Source organism: Schistocerca americana, chromosome 8 (genome assembly GCF_021461395.2).
Source record: "Schistocerca americana isolate TAMUIC-IGC-003095 chromosome 8, iqSchAmer2.1, whole genome shotgun sequence".
Taxonomy (NCBI): Eukaryota; Metazoa; Arthropoda; class Insecta; order Orthoptera; family Acrididae; genus Schistocerca; species Schistocerca americana.
This window is the reverse complement of record NC_060126.1, coordinates 509,510,193-509,526,424: the sequence shown is the minus strand read 5'-3', so window position 1 is coordinate 509,526,424 and position 16,232 is coordinate 509,510,193. Positions and strand designations below refer to the sequence as shown.

Here is a 16,232-nt window from a genome sequence, read left to right as displayed (position 1 = left end):
AAATGCATATTTACACTGAAGAAACCAATACACCTGCCTAATATCATGTACGGCCCCCGTGAGCGCACAGAGGTACCCCAACACAATGTGGCATGGACTCGACTAATACCTGAAGTAGTGCTGGAGGGAACTGACACCGTGAATCCTGCAGGACTGTCCACAAATCTGCAAGAGTACAAGGGGGTGGAGAGCTCTTCCGAACAGCATGTTGCGAGACATCCCAGATATGCTCAATAATGTTCATGGCCAGCAGAAGCGTTTAAACTCAGAAGAGTGTTCCTGGAGCCGCTGTGTAGCAGTTCTGGACATGTGGAATGTAGCATTGTCTTGCTGGGATTACCCAAGTACATTGGAATGCTCTATTGACATGAATGGATGCATATGATCAGACAGGATGCTTACATACATGTCACCTGTCAGACTCATACCTAGACATATCGGAGGTCACATATCACTCCAATTGCACATGCCCACACCATTACAGAGCCTTCACCAGCTTAAGCAGCCCCCTTCTGACGTGCAGTGTCCGTGGATTATGAGGTTGTCTTCATACACGTACACGCTCATGCACTCAATACAATTTGAAATGAGACTCGTCTAACCAGGTAACATGTTTCCTGTTATCAACAATCCAATGACAGTGTTGACAGGCCCAGGTGAGGCATAAAGTTTTGTGTTGTGCAATCATCAAGGGTACATGCTTGGGCCTTCAGTTCCGAATGCCCATTTTCATGATGTTTCGTTGAATGGTTCACATGCTGACACTTGTTTATGGCTCAGCACTGAAATCTGCAGCAATGTGCAGAAGGGTTGCACTTCTGTCACGTTGAACGATCCTATTTGGTCATTGTTGGTCCCATTCTTGCAGGATATTTTTCCATCTGCAGTAATGTAGGAGATTTGATGTTTTACTGGACTCCTGATATTCACGGGACACTCATGAAATGGTCGTGTGTGAAAATTCCCACTTCATCGCTACCTCAGAGACCTGTCGCTCGTGCACTGGCTATAACACCCTGTTCAAGCTCACTTAAATCTTGATAATGTGCCACTGTAGCAATAGTAACTGATCTAACAATTGCACCAGACATTTGTTGTCTTTATAGTCATTGCTGACCACATCGCCATATTCTGCCTGTTTACATATCTCTGTATTTGTATATGCATGCCTATACCAGTTTTTTGGCACTTCAGTATATTGTGTTTTGAATGTACACAGTGTTCACTGCATAACAACAATGCAGCTCACACTAATTGTTCAAAGTGATGACCAAGGGTCTCAATGTATGCATGACAAAAGTGCAGGATGTTCTGCTACACTCTCTCAAAGATACCTGGTGTCTTTTGTACCAGGAGGCAGGCACCTTGGACCCTAGCAACAGGTCTTCATCGATTTCTATAGGGATTTTATACCACCATGTCCATCTTTGATCACGGACCATGCACTGTACACAGTAACACACCTCAGCTGGCTGATGGAACAGACAACTGACATTAACAACAGTGGTGTGCATGTGGCACACGTTAATGCACTGGTGGAATGAGTGGTCATCACATGACATGTGTCCTATGAGCTCAGTTGTGTAAAGTACATCTGCTTCGTGGTCAGGGATGTATGCCGTTTGTCGCCATCCGCCTGTTACAATGTACAACAGATATCTGGGATCCTTAAGAGAATGCAGCAGAATGGCATGCACCACTGCAATACATGCATCAAGACTGACATTAATCACTTTGAACAATTACTATGAGCTATGTTCTGGTTATGCAGTGTATGCTGTGTATGTCCCTAGCACAATACATAAGCATTTCCGAGCACTGATTTCCTTTCTCAACATGGTGGGTTGTGGACCCACTATAACCAATTCAGTTTGAGGCACTCTGTATATCTATTGTGTAATCAGATATCACAGGCAAAACATTTCCATGGATCTTAATTTCATTACAAAATCAATATTAGACGAAGTACAGGTTTTCTTCTGTGTTTGCTGACATCACTGTTCAATTTTTTTTTTTTTTTCAGGTACCAGTGCTGCTAAAATGAATATGTTTCAGATGTCTATGGGGAACCCATTTTTGATGCTGTACTTCCTCTTAAACTTTGCCAGGGGTTCATGTGAAATTTTGCTCAAAGATGAAGGAATCCAGAAACTTTACAAATCAGATGAGAAATTTGATGCTGTTATCACCGAAGACTTTTACCAAGAATGTTTTCATGTATTTGCACACAAGTTTAAGGCACCTCTGATCCAGGTTATTCCTTATGAAGGATCTCAGTGGGCTGGAGACAAGATGGGAAATCCATCAAATATTGCATACATCCCAGATCCTCTCTTAGCCTACTCTGACCACATGGATTTTTTACAGCGGCTATTGAATGCTGCATACGGAACATTGGGAAGGCTCCTTCAATATTGGTACATTCTACCAGCTCTTGATGCCATAGTTCAGAAGAACCTCAATGACTCAACAATTCCTAGCCTGGCTGCCTTGGAAAGACAAACATCACTGATGCTCTTTAATACACATGTGAGCATTAGTTATCCAAGACCCCTACTGCCAAACATGATAATGGTTGGTGGTATGCATATAAAGGAACCGAAGCAACTTCCAGAGGTAAGCTTCTTATTCTGTCTCTATCAGTTAGTCCTAGATTTCTACAATGCTATTAACAAGTTAAAGTAGATAAATCTATGACATACCACTACCTGACCAAGAGTGGTATACTTCTTACACCTTTGTAGCATAATCCAGTCTGTCTTAACCCATTCCTGACAAGTTTTACAAAGTCAGTTATGATACAATGTGGTCCTACCAAAGCACTTCTCATTTATTCCAGGCTCACCATTTCTCCAGTAACTGGAAAAAAACATAGGTGACTCCTGTATATAATAAAGGTAAAAGAACAGACCTAGCGAATTACAGAACAACATCTTTAACATCGGTTTGTTACAGAATTATTGAACACATTATAAGTTCGAATATAATAATCTCCCTAAGAGGAAAGCTTCCATATAAAATCAGCATACTTTTAGAAAGCATTGCTCTAGCAACACTTAGTTTGCTCTTTTCTCACATGACATTCTACCATGGATGGAGAGCAACAGGCAGATTCCACATCTCTAGATTTCTGAAAAGCATATGGCATGGGGCCCCACTGAAGACTGGTAGAGCACTTCCCAGGAAAGGGAAAGGTCCTGAGTTCGAGTCTCGGTCAGGCACACAGTTTTAAACTGCCAGGAAGTTTCATATCAGCACACACTCCGCTGCAGAGTGAAAATCTCATTCTAGAAACATCCCCCAGGCTGTGGCTAGGCCATGTCTCCACAATATCCTTTCTTTCAGGAGTGCTAGTTCTGCAAGGTTCGCAGGACCTTCTGTAAAGTTTGGAAGGAGTGAGACGAGATACTGGCAGAAGTAAAGCTGTGAGGACAGGGCGTGAGTCGTGCTTGGGTAGCTCAGATGGTAGAGCACTTGTCCGCAAAAGGGAAAGGTCCCGAGTTTGAGAATCGGTCTGGCACACAGTTTTAATCTGCCAGGAAGTTTCATATCAGTGCACACTCCATTGCAGAGTGAAAATCTCATTCCGGCAGTATGTAATTGAATGAGGACACAAGTTCTTAGTAGGGAAGGCGAATGCTTGACTTTGTTTTATTGAGAGAATTTTGGGAAAGCATTGCTCATCTACAAAGTAGGCCAAAAATGGAATACTAGAGCAACCCATTCATCCACATCTACATTTATACTCCGCAAGCCACCCAACGGTGTGTGGCGGATGGCACTTTACGTGCCACTGTCATTACCTCCTTTTCCTGTTCCAGTCGCGTATGGTTCGCGGGAAGAATGACTGCCGCAAAGCCTCCGTGCGCGCTCGAATCTCTCTAATTTTACATTCGTGATCTCCTCGGGAGGTATAAGTAGGGGGAAGCAATATATTCGATACCTCATCCAGAAACGCACCCTCTCGAAACCTGGACAGCAAGCTACACCGCGATGCAGAGCGCCTCTCTTTCAGAGTCTGCCACTTGAGTTTGCTAAACATACCTGTAACGCTATCACGCTTACCAAATAACCCTGTGACGAAACGCGCCGCTCTTCTTTGGATCTTCTCTATCTCCTCCGTTCAACCCGACCTGGTACGGATCCCACACTATGAGCAATACTCAAGTATAGGTCGAACAAGTGTTTTGTAAGCCACCTCCTTTGTTGATGGACTACATTTTCTAAGGACTCTTCCAATGAATCTCAACCTGGTACCCGCCTTACCAACAATTAATTTTATATGATCATTCCACTTCAAATCGTTCCGCACGCATACTCCCAGATATTTTGCAGAAGTAATTGCTCCCAGTGTTTGTTCCACTATCATATAATCATACAATAAAGGATCCTTCTTTCTATGTATTCACAATACATTACATTTGTCTATGTTAAGTGTCAGTTGCCACTCCCTGCACCAAGTGCCTATCCGCTGCAGATCTTCCTGCATTTCGCTGCAATTTTCTAATGCTGCAAAATCTCTGTAAACTACAGCATCATCCGCGAAATGCCGCATGGAAATTTCGACACTATCTACTAGGTCATTTACATACATATTGTGAAAAGCAATGGTCCCATAACACTCCCCTGTGGGACGCCAGACGTTACCTTAACGTCTGTAGACGTCTTTCCATTGAGAACAACATGCTGTGTTCTGTTTGCTAAAAACTCTTCAATCCAGCCACACAGCTGGTCTGATATTCCGTAGGCTCTTACTTTCTTTATCAGGCGACAGTGCGGAACTGTATCGAACGCCTTCCGGAAGTCAAGGAAAATAGATCTACCTGGGAGCCTGTATCTAATATTTTCTGGGTCTCATGAACAAATAAAGCGAGTTGGGTCTCATACGATCGCTGTTTCCGGAATCCATGTTGATTCCTACAGAGTAGATTCTGGGTTTCCAGAAACGACATGATACGCGAGCAAAAAACATGTTCTAAAATTCTACAACAGATCGACGTCAGAGATATAGGCCTATAATTTTGCGCTTCTGCTCGACGACCCTTCTTGAAGACTGGGACTACCTGTGCTCTTTTCCAATCATTTGGAACCCTCCGTTCCTCTAGAGACTTGCGGTACACGGCTGTTAGAAGGGGGGCAAGTTCTTTCGCGTACTCTGTGTAGAATCGAATTGGTATCCCGTCATGTCCAGTGGACTTTCCTCTATTGAGTGATTCCAGTTGCTTTTCTATTCCTTGGACACTTATTTCGATGTCAGCCATTTTTTCGTTTGTGCGAGGATTTAGAGAAGGAACTGCAGTGCGGTCTTCCTCTGTGAAACAGCTTTGGAAAAAGGTGTTTAGTATTTCAGCTTTACGCGTGTCATCCTCTGTTTCAATGCCATCATCATCCCGGAGTGTCTGGATATGCTGTTTCGAGCCACTTACTGATTTAACGTAAGACCAGAACTTCCTAGGATTTTCTGTCAAGTCGGTACATAGAATTTTACTTTCGAGTTCACTGAACGCTTCACGCATAGCCCTCCTTACGCTAACTTCGACATCGTTTAGCTTCTGTTTGTCTGAGAGGTTTTGGCTGCGTTTAAACTTGGAGTGAAGCTCGCTTTGCTTTCGCAGTAGTTTCCTAACTTTGTTGTTGTACCACGGTGGGTTTTTCCCGTCCCTCACAGTTTTACTCGGCACGTACCTGTCTAAAACGCATTTTACGATTGCCTTGAACTTTTTCCATAAACACTCAACATTGTCAGTGTCGGAACAGAAATTTTCGTTTTGATCTGTTAGGTAGTCTGAAATCTGCCTTCTATTACTCTTGCTAAACAGATAAACCTTCCTCCCTTTTTTTATATTCCTATTAACTTCCATATTCAGAGATGCTGCAACGGCCTTATGATCACTGATTCCCTGTTCTGTACACACAGAGTCGAAAAGTTCGGGTCTGTTTGTTATCAGTAGGTCCAAGATGTTATCTCCACGAGTCGGTTCTCTGTTTAATTGCTCGAGGTAATTTTCGGATAGTGTACTCAGTATAATGTCACTCGATGCTCTGTCCCTACCACTCGTCCTAAACATCTGAGTGCCCCAGTCTATATCTGGTAAATTGAAATCTCCCCCTAAGACTATAACATGCTCAGAAAATTTATGTAAATTGCATTCCAGATTTTCTCTCAGTTGTTCTGCCACTAATGCTGCTGAGTCAGGAGATCGGTAAAAGGAGCCAATTATTAACCTAGCTCGGTTGTTGAGTGTAACCTCCACCTATAATATTTCACAGGAACTATCCACTTCTACTACACTACAGGATAAACTACTACTAACAGCGACAAACACGCCACCACCGGTTTCCTTTCTAAACACCGTCTGTGCCTTTGTAAAAATTTCGGCAGAATTTATCTCTGGCTTCATCCAGCTTTCCGTACCTATAACGATTCCAGCTTCGGTGCTTTCTATCAGCGCTTGAAGTTCCGGTACTGTACCAATGCAGCTTCGACAGTTTACAATTACAATACCTATTGCTGCTTGGTCCCCGCATGTCCTGACTTTGCCCCGCACCCTTTGAGGCTGTTGCCTTTCTGTACCTGCTCGAGGCCATCTAACCTATAAAACCGCCCAGTCCACGCCACACAACCCCTGCTACCCGTGTAGCCGCCTGCTGTGTGTAGTGGACTCCTGACCTATCCAGCGGAACCCGAAACCCCACCATCCTATGGCGCAAGTCGAGGAATCTGCAGCCCACACGGTCGCAGAAACGTCTCAGCCTCTGATTCAGACCCTCCACTCGGCTCTGTACCAAAGGTCCGCAGTCAGTCCTGTCGACGATGCTGCAGATGGTGAGCTCTGCTTTCATCCTGCCAGCGAGACTGGCAGTCTTCACCAAATCACATAGCTGCCGGAAGCCAGAGAGGATTTCCTCTGATCCATAGCGAGACACATCATTGGTGCTGACATGAGCGACCACCTGCAGATGGGTGCAACCTGTACCCTTCATGGCATCCGGAAGGACCCTTTCCACATCAGGAATGACTCCCCCCGGTATGCACACGGAGTGCACATTGGTTTTCTTCCCCCTTGCTGCCATATCCCTAAGGGGCCCCATTACGCGCCTGACGTTGGAGCTCCCAACTACCAGTAAGCCCACCCTCTGCGACCGCCTGGATCTTGCAGACTGAGGGGAAACCTCTGGAACAGGACAAGCAGCCATGTCCGGCTGAAGATCAGTATCAGCCAGAGACAGAGCCTGAAACCGGTTCGTCAGACAAACTGGAGAGGCCTTCTGTTCAGCCCTCCAGAATTTATTCTTGATTAATGCTTGAGTATTTGGGATCATCACCAAGTTGAATTAAAGGGACACATCAGAGCAAATCACAAGCATGCTGTTAGATTTGTTACTGGTAGATTTGATAAGCACGGAAGTATTACAGAGATGCTATGTGAACTCTAATGAGCATCCCTGGAGGAAAGATGATGCTCTTTTCACAATGCACTATTGCAGAAATTTAGAGGTCTGACTTTTGAGGATGACTGCAGATCAGTTCTACTACAGCCAACGTACATTTTGCATAAGAACCACTAAGATAAGATGAGATAAATTAGCACAGCAGTTCCCAACCTTGGGGTAATTATCCTGAGAGGTAAACGTAATTTTCTGAGAGGTTAAAAGTAAATGATTCAATTCTGTTTCAGTCAAGGAAATAAATTATTTTCAAAAGACCATTACTACTATCATGGTTTTGTAAGACTCTGTTATTTGTGGTGTGAGTAGTTCGTATCAACCACGAAACTTAATATCTGTGAACTCTAAGTGCTCTGCCGAGACTCCGTCTTAACTTTACTTTAGTCAGTTCCTTGTTACACTTCATTCTGTATGGACACAGTGTCAAGTGTAAATATATACGAGCTACGACATATATGGGAATTAAGTTTTCTATGTCCCGAATACCGATCCCGTTCCCATAGTGGTGACCTCGCAGTTCGCTCGTGTTTCACATCTTCCATGCCAGTGTTTATGCAACAGGCTATATGCACTACACAATGACCATGCCAAACAATGCCTTGTTCGAAGATGTGGAAGCACAACTGGGCTCACAGAGTTCCGTCGTTTCTTCGCCAACGGCGTATTCTTCATTTACGCACTGTGATTCGCACTCTCAACCAACACCGTGTGCTAACCTCATTAGTTTTCAGTGGTCGACAACGACGCGGTTAGAGTGAACAATGGACTAAGGCTTCATGTCACTGGATTATGCCCATCCGACAGTGAAATGTGCACTGGACAATATTTCGAACTGTGTCTCTTCAAATCGAGTCTTTCAAGAACAAAATGATCTCCATTCAAATACATGTTTAGCCACCAACCGGCATGCTACATCAGTTACTGTCGGGCTGTGTGCAACACCGCCATTACTACAAACCGTGCCAGATCTGTTTCGTCCACGTTGTGTTCCAGTTGTATCCAATTTATGTACACAGTTCAGTGTTTCGCATAACGTGGACCCCTTACCTCGCCTTAGTGGCCCACCACATGCACTACAGGCATGTTATGCATCAGATAGTTTCCATTCGGGTGGCATTCTCAACCCCCCTACTTGCTGGGGCCCCCGTTTCCGGTTGCTCAACCACCTGCCGTTCCCATAGCACCGCCTATGTTTGCCGTGCCGGTCTCTCGCCCTGTTCCGGAAGCAGGTCATTTCCATCCAACACTCCTTACTCACCGTCCAGTTTCTGGGCCCCCTTCATGTGCCATCCATTCGCCCGCTTCCACGGTACTGTCCAAGCCTGCCGTGCCATGTTTTCGTGACTACTACGGATTCGCTCGCCCGGTTTAAATCTGGACCTACTGCGCCAGCATCTGACTTAACCTCAAATCAGCAACTACCTCCAGGAGACATCGAAGCCGCCGTCATCAACCCCTCCTGGTCGCCTGCCAAAGCTACCTCACTTATACAAGGAGAACCCGGCATCGTGGTTCGCGCTCGCTGAGCATCTGTTCGAGTTACATCATGTTTCTGACGACCACTCGGATTTGATTTGTGACCTGCTCCTTTCGCCGCCGCCTGCATCAAAATATAAGTTTGCAAAGAAGACTATAATGGAATGACTTGCCTGCTTGCCACAAGAGTTAACAATCAAGATTCTCTATGAGGAGCACCTGGGGGAACGCACCCCCTCACAACTCTGGCGCCGCCTTCGATTGCTCGTGAACGGGCATACCATGCTATGGGTTGTGTGGTCTGCCAAACTACCTATCGATCTACAGATCCATCTGTTGCCAAACTTGTTCGAGTCCATCAGCTCCTGCCTACGCATCGCTGACCAGTTGTATTTGCTGCTGCGGAAACATCAGCCGGTTCTTTCTACTCTGTTCGTCGGCACAGCCACCCTCGCATACCGACCTTCGGCCGGCAGAGGTAGGGCTCGCTCCGCCGTCACCTCGTCTGCTTCTCCTGGCAGGGTCGGCTCACTCTCTCCGCTGTCCGAGCACTCCAGGATCACCCACGCACCTCGCGTACCGGTCTATTTACAGGAACAAATCAACAAGGACAAGCAGCCCCCGCTGTCGCAGTCTCCAATTCCTCCTCACCCTGATAACCCTTTTTGCTGGTACCGCAAAGTGTTCAGCGTCGACGCCAAGAAGTGCAGGTTGCCATGCCAACAACCAAACACCGACTGCAGGAACTAAGAGACACCTAGTCCTGCAGGGAACCTAACAGGCGTCCTCTTACATTACGCTCCATTCAATCGTCCATCTGGCCGAGTGATCGTCTCTATGTGACTGACATTGCGTCATGTCTAGCTTCTCTGGTCGACACTCGTGCTGACATGTCAATCATACCTATTTCGATGGCTCCACCTGCTTCTTCACAGACGAATTCACTTCTACGAGCTGTCAATGCAACGACGTTACCTACCTCAGGTTTAGTACAGGTTACGGTGACCCCATCTCCTTCTCTATGTTTTTCGTGGACGTTCTACATTGTCGACATCGATGAACTGATCCTCGGTATTGATTTTTTGTCTCATTAGGAACTATCTCTGAACGTCGTACAGGGTTCAGCGCTTCATCATCCTACAAACACTTACATACCACGCACCCGCACCCATGTCCAATGCTCTGTTTCCACCGCAACATATGATATCATATGCGAGTAACATAGTGACGTGCGTTACCGACCTACTGTCAGAATACGACTCGGTGATGCTACCCCGCCAAGACAACGAGAAGCTGAAACAACGCATCGCATCCACTTACAGCGAGCTCGTCACGGCTCGTGCCTCGCTTCTGCAACTGCAGTCCACGGCGCTGCCAGCTAAACGAGATTGCTCGGCTGAGCCTAGCTCGAACTCTCACCGGGTTAGTCCACAAACTTTGCTTGCGTCTGACGTTCCAACCCCCTGTCGCGCTCGCCTCATCCAGTGCCGTGTATTTCGAACAGTGCTGCTAGTGACAGTCGTGCGCGCGTTGCGACCACGTCCACTTCTCGGACAGCTACCACGTGTGTTTATAAACATTCCCCCTCTCTCACTCACCGGCCACATGACCCAGCGGCCATTGTGGCCCCACGTGCGACACCAGCGCTGCTCTCAGCCGCGCCGGTTGTCCAGTGCAAGGTTAACAGCAGACAGTTGCCGCCCGCTCCCCTTCCCTCGGCGCTGCGCGCGTACTCTATGCAAGAGGCGCTCGTTGAATTCGAAAGTAAAGTTCTATGTACTGACTTGGCAGAAAATCCTAAGAAATTTTGGTCTTATGTCAAAGCGGTAGGTGGATCAAAACAAAATGTCCAGACACTCTGTGACCAAAATGGTACTGAAACAGAGGATGACAGACTAAAGGCCGAAATACTAAATGTCTTTTTCCAAAGTTGTTTCACAGAGGAAGATTGCACTGTAGTTCCTTCTCTAGATTGTCGTACAGATGACAAAATTGTAGATATCGAAATAGACGACAGAGGGATAGAGAAACAATTAAAATCGCTCAAAAGAGGAAAGGCCTCTGGACCTGATGGGATACCAGTTCGATTTTACACAGAGTACTCGAAGGAACTTGCCCCCCTTCTTGTAGCGGTGTACCGTAGGTCTCTAGAAGAGCGTAGCATTCCAAAGGATTGGAAAAGGGCACAGGTCATCCCCGTTTTCAAGAAGGGACGTCGAGCAGATGTGCAGAACTATAAACCTATATCTCTAACGTCGATCAGTTGTAGAATTTTGGAACACGTATTGTGTTCGAGTATAATGACTTTTCTGGAGACTAGAAATCTACTCTGTAGGAATCAGCATGGGTTTCGAAAAAGACGGTCATGTGAAACCCAGCTCGCGCTATTCGTCCACGAGACTCAGAGGGCCATAGACACGGGTTCACAGGTAGATGCCGTGTTTCTTGACTTCCGCAAGGCGTTCGATACAGTTCCCCACAGTCGTTTAATGAACAAAGTAAGAGCATATGGACTATCAGACCAATTGTGTGATTGGATTGAGGAGTTCCTAGATAACAGGACGCAGCATGTCATTCTCAATGGAGAGAAGTCTTCCGAAGTAAGAGTGATTTCAGGAGTGCCGCAGGGGAGTGTCATAGGACCGTTGCTATTCACAATATACATAAATGACCTTGTGGATGACATCGGAAGTCCACTGAGGCTTTTTGCAGATGATGCTGTGGTGTATCGAGTGGTTGTAACAATGGAAAATTGTACTGAAATGCAGAAGGATCTGCAGCGAATTGACGCATGGTGCAGGGATTGGCAATTGAATCTCAATGTAGACAAGTGTAATGTGCTGCGAATACACAGAAAGATAGATCCTTTATCATTTAGCTACAAAATAGCAGGTCAGCAACTGGAAGCAGTTAATACCATAAATTATCTGGGAGTACGCATTAGGAGTGATTTAAAATGGAATGATCATATAATGTTGATCGTCGGTAAAGCAGATGCCAGACTGAGATTCATTGGAAGAATCCTAAGGAAATGCAATCCGAAAACAAAGGAAGTAGGTTACAGTACGCTTGTTCGCCCACTGCTTGAATACTGCTCAGCAGTGTGGGATCCGTACCAGATAGGGTTGATAGAAGAGGTAGAGAAGATCCAACGGAGAGCAGCGCGCTTCGTTACAGGATCATTTAGTAATCGCGAAAGCGTTACGGAGATAATAGATAAACTCCAGTGGAAGACTCTGCAGGAGAGACGCTCAGTAGCTCGGTACGGGCTTTTGTCAAAGTTTCGAGAACATACCTTCACCGAAGAGTCAAGCAGTATATTGCTCCCTCCTACGTATATCTCGCGAAGAGACCATGAGGATAAAATCAGAGAGATTAGAGCCCACACAGAGGCACACCGACAATCCTTCTTTCCACGAACAATACGAGACTGGAATAGAAGGGAGAACCGACAGAGGTACTCGAGGTACCCTCCGCCACACACTGCCAGGTGGCTTGCGGAGTATGGATGTAGATGTAGATGTAGATCCACAGAAGAGCACGCCGCGCTTCCGTAAGAGACATGCTATCTTTCCCCACTCGCACTAACGGCTATGCCTCATTGCACCCTACTCATCTGAAGACTCGACGCTAGGACGTTAACCAATCTTTTTTGCAGTTCTCAGTTTCATCCGTCACTGGTGGAACGACACACAAGATAAATACCACTGCCCGCCGTCCTATTAGGCATAAGGTCCGACACCTTAACCATATCAAGTTGCGTGCAGTCCGGCAGCAGATTAATGAACTTTTGGCGGCAGGTGTTCTGCAACCTTCAGACAGCAACTGGTCTTCACCAATCCACCTCGTCCCCAAACACGACGGATCTTTTCGAATGTGCGGCGATTACAGACGCCTAAACGCTCTTACCGCCATGGACAATTACCGAGTGCCGAACATCAGTGACTTCACTCATGTTATCTGGCGCCACAATTTTCAGTGATACTGACTGTAAACACGCCTACCACCAGATTTCTGTGGCGCCGGAAGACATTCCTAAGACGGCTATTATCACGCCACTCGGTTTATTACAATACCACTTCATGCCGTTCGGCCTAAAGAACGCGGTACAAATGTGGCAAAGTTTCATTGACTCTATCTTGCGACAGTTCGAGTTTTGCTTTGTTTATCTGGACGACATTCTCGCTTTCAGCAGCTCAGCGGAGGAACATGAAAATCATCTGTGAGACCTGAGTTTCTCCTGGCGTATGCAACTTTCAAATAACTTCCGGGAATTCAGCCAGGTAACACTTTCAGCGACCGCCGATATTTCGGCGGGAGAACACCCCGCCATTTTCAAGGCAAACTGCAACGGACAGCCGGCGTACATGCAAATTTAAAACCTCGCTTCTCGGTCTGAAGCAGGAAAGATAACACACACACACACACACTAAAATTAGAGCACTTTTGAGTTCCGTTAAGGATGATCTTTGACTGCGTAAGGCGGGTGTATATCGTATTCCTTGTAGCTGCGGCATGGCATATATTGGTCAAACTATCAGGGCCGTGGAGGACCGATGTACTGAGCATAAACGGCACACACGATTACAGCAGCCAAGTAGATCTGCTATTGCCGAACATTGCTTGGATACCGGTCACCCCGTGTTATATAATAACACCGAGATATTGGCATGCATGTCCAACTACTGGGACAGTGTTATTAGGGAGGCAGTTAAGATTAAATTAGCGAGCAACCTCGTTAACAGGTATGGAGATTTCTGTTTAAACTCTGTTTGGAATCCGGCTTTCTGCCTTGTCAAAAAACAGAGGGACAGAGTCAATGCTACATCACCTGCGAATTCATAGTCTCACTATCGCTACCTCTGACTTTGGTCATCTTTGGTGGCACTAGTGTTCAGTGTGTGTGTTATCTTTTCTGCTTCAGTCCGAGAACCGAGGTTTTCTATTTGCATGTACGCCGCCTGTCCGTTTCAGTTTGCCTTGAAAATGGCGGGGTGTTCTCCCGCCGAAATATCGGCGGTCGCTGAAAGTGTTACCTGGCTGAATTCCCGGAAGTTACTTGAAAATGAAAATCACCTGTCTATGGTCCTCCAGACCTTGAACTCCAACGATGTCGAGGCCAACAAAGACAAGTTTCAGTTGCGTCAGGCGTCAGTCTGCTTCCTAGGTTACACCGTGTCTGCTGATGGAATACAACCTGCCAAATCTCGTGTGCAGGCTATCACATCTCTGCCATCCCCGGCTACTTACAAAGAGCTACGCCGTTTCCTCGCCACCATCAATTACTATTGTTGCCATCTGCTTCCCGAACCGCTGTTCAGGCACCCCTGACGGACGTGCTATCAGGCAAACAAACTTCCGGCATCAAACCTGTCTCTTGGACTGCTCTGATGCTGGAGGCCTTCAAGGATCTGAAGACTTCTTCAGCTCACACTGTGACTCTCACCCACTCCGACCCCTCGGCCGAGTTATTCATCACTACGGAGGCCAACGACATCGCGGTGGGGGCAGTGTTGCAACAATGCGAGGGCGACACGGTTTGTCCCCTTCATTTCTTCTCCAAGAAACTATCTACGGCTCAGAGAAAACATTCTGCATTCGATAGAGAGCTCCTTGCTGTTTACGAGGCAATCAAACATTTCTGCCCCGACGTCGAGGGACGTTCGTTTTTCGTCCTTACTGATCACAAACCACTGGCAGAAGCGTTCTGCAACCCACCTCAGGACCCACCCCCTCGACGTTAACGACATTTTGACCTGGTTTCTCAATTCACAACGGACGTCCGTTACATCAAGGGTGCAGATAACGTCACAGCGGATTTCTTCTTGCGGATCAGTGGTGTTCCCCGCATCATAGATCTTTCCGATCTGGCCTCCCTCCAAGCTTCTGACGAAGATTCTCAGGCTCTCCTACGAGACCTACAAACATCACTTGTTTTCACAAAGGCTAAATTTCCTGACGTTTCCGATGAGGTGTGGTGTGATTCTTCGACCGGCACATTACCCCGCTTGCTGCCACCCGGGCTGCGCTGACAGGTTTTCGATGCCCTGCATAACCCAGCCCACCCGGGTGTTTGAGCCACCACACGTTTCGTGTCAGAACGTTTTGTTTGGAAGAATATCAAATGGGACTGTCAAACCTGGGCACGCAGCTGTGTCGCTTGCCAGCACAACAAGATCAGCCACCACACCTCCCCGGCTCTGGGCAAGTTCGACATTCCTGCTGGACTATTGATCCTATCGGGCCTCTTCCATATTCGTAGGGCCATAGATATATCTTATCTACTATCGACCATTTTTCTAGCTGGGTCGAGGCTGTCCACCGTTTGTCTCGCTGGGTTGAGGCTGTCCCTCTTCCTAACATTACTGCCGAGACAGTAGCCAAGGCTTTCATTGGCTCGTGGGTTGCTCGTTCACCATCGATTGGGTTCGACAGTTCGAATCCTCCTTTTTCACCATCCTCTGCAATATATGCGGTATTAAAAAAATACACACTACCACCTATCACCCACAAAGCAATGGGTTGGTGGAGAGATGGCACCGCACCCTCACGACGGCCCTTCGATGCCACGATTGTCTCTGGTCGGAAGCTCTCCCGTGGGTGCTACTTGGTCTACGCTCGACCTATAAACCTGACCTACAGGGGACTATATCCGAATTTGTTTTTGGTGAGAATCCAGTCCTACCGGGGGAACTTATTCTTCCCTGGGTTAGCGAGAATCTTCCCCCCTCACCAGATTTCATTGGCCGGATGCACACACATTTTCAACAAACGTGTTTGCACCCACACATCAGCCACTCACCACCTGACGTTCCCACCGCACTCTCCGACTGCTCCCACACGGTGCTGCGTGATGATGCGGTTAGGAAGCCTCTTCAACCTCCTTATCTTGGTCCCTACAAGGGCCTGCGGTGGGGGAACACGACCTTCGATATAATGATTAAAAACTCCACACAGACAGTTTTCCTGCATTGCCTGATACCGGCTTTCGTCGGCCCTGATGGTCTCACACCGCCGCAGTTGGACTCTGCAGACGGTCCATCCTCGATCGAGATTGAAGACATGCTCCCGTCAACCTCACCGCACACCTCTTTCGCCAAAGGCTGTTCACCCTTTTCGCTTGTTTCCTGACCTCGCCCCCTGTTTCACCCCGTACAGGTTTCGCGCCCTCACCTCCAACATCGGAGACACACACACCTACTATCAGTTTGTCCTGCAGCATGCTGCCGCACCAAGTGTACGACGTTTCTGTAGTGACGTTTGGTGAGCGAGTGCTCATTCTTTTCACAGATACCAAGGTCCTGCCA

General features: G+C 46.9%; 1 protein-coding gene across 1 annotated transcript in view; it reads left to right on the top strand.

The window, feature by feature from the left end:
* Positions 1–16,232, top strand: part of LOC124544929 (UDP-glycosyltransferase UGT5-like) — a 111,146-nt gene that overhangs the window by 48,019 nt on the left and 46,895 nt on the right. Inside the window, exon 3 of the mRNA XM_047123675.1 lies at positions 2,024–2,616. Within this exon, the coding sequence (XP_046979631.1) occupies positions 2,024–2,616 (593 nt within the window). The remainder of the gene's footprint in view (positions 1–2,023; positions 2,617–16,232) is intronic.